This window comes from Geospiza fortis, unplaced genomic scaffold (genome assembly GCF_000277835.1).
Source record: "Geospiza fortis unplaced genomic scaffold, GeoFor_1.0 scaffold195, whole genome shotgun sequence".
In the NCBI taxonomy this organism is placed as follows: domain Eukaryota; kingdom Metazoa; phylum Chordata; class Aves; order Passeriformes; family Thraupidae; genus Geospiza; species Geospiza fortis.
In genome coordinates, this window is record NW_005054324.1 from 4,051,643 (window position 1) to 4,060,086 (window position 8,444).

Consider the following 8,444-nt stretch of genomic DNA (forward strand, 5'->3'; position numbering starts at 1 on the left):
TCCTGCTGAGCTTTTTAGCCTTTTCACTGCCACATCACGTAATGGAGCAGCGATGTTTCTGTTGCTGCTCAGTGTATCAGCCATGCTGTTCCCTGTGATCCTTTTGGAACATCCATGCTTTTGTCAGCCCCTGTCACCCAGCACAGCGTATTACCAGCAATGATGCAGCAAATCAGGCTCTCAGAGCGCCTGTAGACCCTTGGCAGCGTGTCCTGCTCTGGGGAGCTCTTTGCCTTACACTGACTCTACCCTGTCACAGTTACTTGCTACTAGCCAACTTTCTCATTTTACAATACATGGATTTTTGTGGGATAAGATAATTTGAAAATAGTACACACAGCAATTCTGAAACACTGCTCATCTAAGACCTTTCTGGTTAAGTTTGTGTTCAAGAGCTTTATGATGCCGCTGGTGAAATCCCTCAGGGGAGTATAGCGACTCAGGAGAAACTTTTGGTTATGGACACTGCGTAACCAGAGAAAATTTTCTGTGGGGCCTCTAAACTGGTTTATTCCTCTGATCTTTTGGAGAGAAAGGAGTCATAGAAAGGAAACACATTCTAATGAAAATAAAAGGATTTTATTACTAAAAAAACTATCGTCACTTAAGTGTTCTTAAGTCTTCCTGGAAACACTGATGTTGGGAGTGTATTGATCATCTGGCAGGAGTAGACAATATGTGAACATTGCTAAAATGTCTTTTTTATACACTAAACTGACTTTTTTTCAGAGAGTTTGCAGTGTGAGGGTCTGATCTAAGGCCTGTGTAATTCTTCAAGAGCCTTTTTGGTTCAGGCTCTGGGGTAAATATATTATAATGGTCTGGAATATAGTAATTCTCAACTTTCCTAAGGACAGCACCTTCAATAAAGCTAGCAGGGCATGAAGGTCCCTCCATGTGGATCCAATAGGGTGATCTTGATTCATGAAAAAAAAGTTTTATCAATGGTACGAAATCTTCAAATTGAGGGTTTTCAAAATGAAAGGTGTGAAAAGGGGGAAGGTAACTTTTTTCTTAAAGCAGTTATGGAGGAAATAAGTTTATGAATGTTACATATTTTTCCTTAATAAATTATCTTATGTAAATTAACTGTTTTATTAGGAGCACCTGTTAGCTGCCAAGGAGATATTCATGTGCTCTAAAATGTACTTTCCTTTTAGCTGATGGCAGGTTGAGGTTGCAGGTGTGTTCATTGATGCATATTTCTGAAACTGCTAGTCCAGGAGAGATTTTATCTTTGCTCTCTGGAAGGTTTGTGAGTGTTCATAACAAGAGTGTATTTGTGAGTTAAGTCATGGAAGCTTTAAGGTGCCATCAGAATTTGAGAAATATTAATGAAAATGAGAGGAAGAATGCATAAAAGAACCTTGCCTCAGAATTCTTCTGCCTGCCAATGGAGTGTATTGCCCACAAGAGATGAGGGAGAGTGGTGTGTGTGTCCACACTGTGATGAGCAGTGTGTCACAATAATTTCTGTGTTAAATCTTCTTTTGGCCTGTTATGCTGAAACCTTGACTATGGACACAATAGGAAGGGACAGAGAAGAGAACCTTCAGAAAAGCTTGTCCTTTATGAACAACATGAAGGTCTGTTTTTCTAAGCCCCAAATGAAAATGTGTTCGTAAATATTCTTTTATTATTCTTGGACCTCTTTTTTTTGTGTTCAGAGATGGCACTCAAGACCCAAGTTGTATATTTTCTCCATCAGAGAAAATGGGATTGACGTAGAGATTTTTAACATCTTCCTTCAAATTTGTTTCCTTGCAGTTGAAAACCCAGGCCATGATTCCAGTACACATTGAAAGAGGTGAGAAATTGTATTATGTGGGAGTCTGAATCAAAGAGACCTTTAGTCAGTTAGTTTCTGAGTCAATCTAAATGTAAGCCCTTATTAATTTAATTTTGGGTTGCAGGCTTTATCATAATATACTAACTAGTAAGGTATTTGTGGATGGGATTATTATATTGGCTATGGTACTTTGAGTGACTTACTGCTTACAAGAGCAATGCAGAAACTAGTCTGAAGAGAAAGTTGATTAACACTTCCCCTTGAAAATAAGTTTCAGAAGATTTCTTCCAAATAGCATTTCCAATGTTCCTTCTCTATTTGCAGGATGACTAGAACCATGAGCTGTGACAAACATACAACAGGGACTTAGTATACTTGTGTAATATTTGTGCAACATTTTGAGGATGATAAGTGTTCAGTGTAGTAGAAAGAGTACATGATGGCACAAACTGTGGAAGCAGTAGTTTAAAAATAAATAAAAAGATTCAACAGGACAAATGGGTTAAGCCACTGAGATTGAATCAAACAGAGAAACTATCAAAATCCAAAACTTATTTGGAAAAACCTAGGTAGGTACAGCATAACTTAACTTAAAATGTTTTTCTTTCTGTGTGTTTTATGAGATATAAAGACTGCATTTTATAGTTCAAAAACCTGGATGATGTTGTAAAGAGCAAAATTCCTGACCTTCCAGTTATAATGAGAATTTACTAGTAATATGGTTAGTTGATGTGATATCATGAGGAAAAAGCATAGTGAACATAAGCCACAGTTACACTTGGTGATATGAACAGGCTGAATTTAGTTGATGACTATAGTTAAAAGGTTTGACATACTCTGTTACTAATCCACTGAGCACTTCAGTGACTCTCACACCTTGAAAATAATAGCTGGCATGGCTTGGCCATGGCCTGACCTTGTGTACCAAACTCATGTGAATGTCCATTAAACTTCACGACTGCAGAAATAGTGTGGGGAGTCTAAAGACCTTTTTCTTCTTTAATAGACTGTGCTTTGGCAGTATAAAGATAAAACAATATTTGTGAGTGTTTGGAGTTTGTTTTGGGGGGCATTAACACATTAAGGACTATTGGAAGAGATAATTAATGACATGAGGTGAGACCATTTTATTGTATCACCTAGTGAGAACAACAGGAAAATTGTAACATCCATGAAGCAAGGTGTCCTTGGGGTAAAAACAGAACAGAACAAAACAAACAAACAAACAACAAAACAAAAATGACACCCTAAAATTAAATTATTAGTCCCTTTGCAAATCTGAGCTTTTGACATTGTTTTTCAACTGCATCACGTTTATCTGTTCAAGTTTGTAAGGTCAAGTATCTGGGCTTCAAGAACTTGTGAACCTGACATATGCTTTGAAGGAAACTGATCAATGAGAGTGGTTTCCTCTGCTTGAGATTGCACTTCAGCCAATTCTACATGTATTTGAAGGCACTTTAGATGGCAGGAAAGGTTAAAAATATCCCATAAGATAAGGGGAGCAACAAAGAAACATAGAATAATGAAGACACCAACAGGCTAGAACTGTTAACTAAAAGAAGTACGACCAAGTCCTCTATGAAGCATCTTGCTTATGTTGTTTAAATGTTCCAACAAATTTTCTGATTTTGAAGAACTTGCATCAGTTTACACCAGCAAATAAATTGGACCATTTTTAACATTTTGTTCAGAAGCTTATAGACAAAGCAGGAATTACTATTCACTATTCAGTGTGTTTGGCAGTACTGGTTGGGTGAACATAATTACAAATACTTTTAATAAAAACTTAGCATTTAGGGATTTCTGATATATGTGTATGTATTAACAGCGTTGTGCTTTATTTTATTTTATCTTTTTTCACTTTCTTACCTCTAGCATCTTATGAATCAACATGGCAATAAAAATCATGCAATGGAAAACAGCACTAACTTTGGCAGCAACACTGGCTTTGTGGAAAATGTGCAAATGATCCTGGAAAAGGATGTTTGTCCCAGTACCATAAATTACAAGGAGAAACTTATTGGTCAACAATGCAAGAAGCTGCAAAACAAGAGATGCAAAGACATTGTTGATATTCTGAAGAATGATGGAAATGTGAACATTAAGGACAAATATTGAGTAACACCATTAGGGGTTACTGCTGAATGTGGTCACTGTGATGTGCTGGAGCATCTTAATCATAATGATAGGTATTCAAGAAAAGAGAAATTCACTTCTGCACTGGCATACATCTTGCCTGAGTGCTGAGATCTTTCAGGAAAAAAAGAGGAAATTAGCTGGAAGGAAAGGAAGCATACATGAGTGTTTCTGCTGGACTGGAGTGATGCTTACAAGTTTCTGTAATGCGTGTGAGAGGAGTAGCAGAGTTGAAAGCAATCCCTTTCAGTCAAGGAGAGATTGCTATATTTGCTCTTCTTGCCCTTCTGTGTTTCTCTTTATTCCACTCCATCCCTCCCTCCCTCCTACCTTTCCTTCCACATATGGAATTATATTGGTATTAATTAATGAAGTATATTTGAAATATGTCAGTTTGAAAGTCCTCATTTGTAATGCTTACAGTCAAAGCAGAGCCCGCTCAGGTGAGCACTTGAACTTGTGTCTGTAGACCTCTTATTTTGATTTTGGGTTTTGTATTTGTCACAAAAAATATTCCGTGCTTTAGTAAAGTTTTAACTTAAATATATCTGAAAATAAAGAGGGAAGTACTCTGGGTTTGTTTTTATGATGCTCTGTAAATCACTTTAGATATAAATATAAGTTCTGTATCCTCCTTTGAGGTGGACATGTCAAGGCCTTAGCAGATGATCGTGTAGCAGTATTGCTTCCAGCAGCTCGAGGATGTAGTCTAGGCTGCATAGCTCTGCTTTTGAAAGATGGAGGAAGTGGCACTGTGCCTGGTGGGGCAGGACTGCTTCCCATACACAAAGTGGCTTATGAGGAACATCACCTGTGAGTATGAGCTTGGACTTTAGATTTTTACTAAGAGACAATGTGGCACAAGGTTACATCAAAGACGTTTGTTGTAAACTTGCAAATGTATATTTATGTGCATTTCTATTTCAGAAGTACCTCTTTTCGATTAGATTTAATTAACTTTTATTTTTAGCATAAACAAAGCAAAATGCAAAATGTTCCTTAGAATTAAGTGAAAACCACTGAAACAACTTAAACACATCTTATTTGACAGTGCTCAAAACTAGTGTTTCTATGTTTTGATTCTTTGTAAGATGTCTAGGTGGTAACTAAGAAGATGGATATGGGTTATTTTCTTCCTGTAAGGAAGTTACACCTGCCTAGTTTTTTTGACTGTTTTTTAGGGGCAGGAAGTATCTCATTGCAGTCACATCCCAAACTTTAATCCAGGAAAGTGGGTCAAGCACTGTTCATTCTGCTGTAGACAGCCAGAACCAGTGTGTAGAGCTTGTCATTGAAAATGGTTTGGATGTCAACACTCTCTTGTCTGAACACATAACTTCAAATACTTATGATGACAGAAGAGAGACTGCACTTTGTCGTGCTGTTTCTAATAATGAGATTCTTTGCACCAATATATTGCTCAAAGCAGGAGCAAATCCAAACAAGGATCCTTTAAACTGTGTTCTCGGAGCAGTGAGAGCTGACAGCCATGGAATTGTAAAGCTACTCCTATCTTATGGAGCAGATGTCAACTGCTAATTTTGTTGCTTAATGATACGCATTTTCCCAGTGCATTTGGTATTCTTTGAATGGTGACATGATGCTGAGGCTGTTGCTCAGTCACGGATATAATGTGGAGATGTGTTTGGACTTTATGTGTCAGGGTATCTTTGGAAATTCTTTTGTGTGGCCAGCTCCAGAGCTCTAGCCTATTCACAGTTGGACTACTTCTTCAATAAATAATAAACTAATAAATACATACCTTCCTTGCTTCTCTTCACTTGGCTATTTTCATTAGCCAGATTGAAACACTGGTTTATAGTGTTGAATTAAGGTTAACATACCGTCAAAATAATTTTTGAAAACACTCTAAAAATAAAATAGCTGTTTCTCATTTTCCACTCTGAGGTAGAGAAAATGATGTACATATGGTGGTGATGTGGTTTTATTATTTATTTGCATTAATATATTAGAGATTTAGAAAGGAAATTTTAAGAAATCATGAGGAAGGATTCTGGAATTTCTGTTCCTTTCCTAACTAGTGGAGCAATATGTTTCCAAAGAAATATTTCTGTTGAACAAAACAGTGCCACAGATTACAGGATTTTTTTTTTTGCCTTCAAGCCTGTTTGCATAAATTAAGGGTTCACAAAGGCTAAATATGGAAGAAAATGAATTTTAAAGTAACCTACCTAGGTATCAATTTGACTGTTGAAGGCCATTGCCAGGAGTTTGTTTAAATTATCTTCTGTAATTAGTTTAAAATGTGTTCTTTGGCGTTTCTCTGCACAGATTTTTAAATTATGGCTTGATGTGTTCTCTGTTTCAGTTCTGTGAGTTTATTGCAGTTCTGTAGTTGAGACATTTAGTTGGAAAAGTGGCTTGTGTTTTTTATAGATTACACAGATTATATGCCTCTAAGTACAAGAATTCAGTTTTTCATAGAAACACAGAAAAAATGAGCAGAGATACCACAGACTGGATAAATATCTAACTTCCAGTTAATAATGTTAAGATTTATTATAGGAAATTTTAATTGCTTATGTCAGGTCACATTCATCCAAAGTGTTGTGGCATACTTTGTACATTAAAGGTCATGGTCCCATGTAAAATTCTTCAAACATCTAAATGATTATTTTTAGGTATTTTTGCAAAGTGTTTGGTCCCAGGTACAGCTTTGGTGTGTACATGTTTCAAGGCTTGGCAAAATTTAAGGGACTTTAGGTAGGCTCTTTTAAACAAAGAGTAGATTTTGATGGGCAAACCAGGAAATCAAGCAGCATATCCCCTTGGTTGAGAAATATTGTAACTTTAATTTTCATTCTTTCAGAGTTTTGGCAGATCAGTTCTTGAATAGACTCACCCTCAATCATGCTGTCATGCACTCCACAGTAAGTTTCTGCACATTTAGAGAAAAAAAAATCTGACAGAATAAATTTAAAGATATTTAATTAAAAATTATTTGCATTTACTCCCTTTGTTTTTCTACCATCTCTTCCATCTTGAGGAAAGAAAAAAATGTAGACCCTCCCAACTAAGAAGATATTTCAGTTGGGATTACATAGGGCATAATCCATCTAGATAAACCCACAATTATCAAATGAGTGTGTTGGAAAGGACCTTAAAGATCATTTAGTTCCAACCCCCCTACCATGGGTAGGGACGCTTTCCATTAGAGCAAGTTTCTCAAAGCCATCTGCAACTTGGCCTTGAACATTGCCAGGGATGGGGCAGCCACAACTCTGGGCATCCTGTTATTTGGGAGATATGCTGGTTATCACACACACACACATATTCACAGAAACCAAAACTCAGCTCCAGTATGCTTCTGCCCTGCCCCCTAAACTCACTTTCCATGTTCTTCAGAATTTCTCCTTAATTGCTGAATGTCATTGTCATGTAAGACCTAACTTCTGAGTCAGAGATGTAAATTCCAATTCCCACGGTAGCTAGATTGGTCCTTTGTGTGTCCTTCTTCATGACAGATTCACTGGAGCAAATGGAAGAGGTCAAAATTACTGGTCTGGGACATGAAGAAGGTTTAACAGAAGGCTTAATTCCTCCTTCTGCTCTCAGTAAGGCTACTATTCATGTAGATTTCTGAGACATAACTTCTGGGGTTTTTGCCAGAAATATTGACCAGGATGAAAAATAATGATTTAGTCACTTTTGAAAAATTTCTAGGTATTTGGCATCTGAGCGAGGCCCCTGACAGAAGGATGCCCCTGGTGACTGCAGGCATGGCCTGGGCACAGAGTGCCCAGTGAACCCAACACAGCTGACTGCAAGTCAAGGCTCCACTGGCCAATACCTCCTGGACATAACAGGATAAGTACATGTATGCTTCCTAACCTATAAACTGATGCTTCTTTGTGGGAATTCTTAATCAGAAATATGGGCCTAATCATGATAAATCTTAAATTGTGGTAATTTTAATTAATACAGTGACCACAACACAAGAATCTGGGTAATCACATATCTGATACAGTATACTGCAACCAGCAAAGGAAACATGATCAAATAAGGCTTTAGACAGGAGATTTTAAATCCTTTCTGTGGCTAGAGCCAAATTCCATTAGTAATTTTAGTTCACGGGCAAAGGTTTATATTTAGGACTTCATACAAGCATCAGGCAGTAGTTACATTGCCTGCAGCATCAAAGCATTCAGATGTAGCACTGAGCATTGCCCCAAGTGTTTAAAATATCATGAAGTAGTCCTTTGAATTTCACTAGGTAAGCTAAAAAGACATGGTACTGATTGTGTTTATCTTTTAATCAGTACAGCCAGGCCCTCTTTTTGTTTGGTTGCCTGTTATAGGAGGGGGAGTGATACTGATATAAAGCTTTTCTGTCCTTCACCATTGAAGTTGTTTATTTGTTAGAGACTTCTGCCCACCCTTGCTTCCCTTCCTTCCCACCCCCATCCTCCTCAACTCTAAAGCAAGTACAGCATTATGAGAAAGTGTCTTTTGTATTTTCAAGGCATCTGTGAACTGGATGGAGGGAAAAGCAAAA

The 8,444-nt window shown here is 37.4% G+C and overlaps 1 protein-coding gene across 1 annotated transcript; it reads left to right on the forward strand.

Annotated features, from left to right (window-relative positions):
• The first annotated feature begins 2,597 nt into the window (after nt 1-2,597).
• Nucleotides 2,598-6,390, forward strand: ASB15 (ankyrin repeat and SOCS box containing 15). The gene is given in 10 exon segments (XM_031056909.1): nt 2,598-2,614; nt 2,933-2,970; nt 3,125-3,234; nt 3,668-3,975; nt 4,568-4,741; nt 5,110-5,462; nt 5,465-5,503; nt 5,506-5,621; nt 6,258-6,317; nt 6,319-6,390. Coding segments are annotated over 10 exon segments (1,287 nt in total).
• Nucleotides 6,391-8,444: the final 2,054 nt, after the last annotated feature.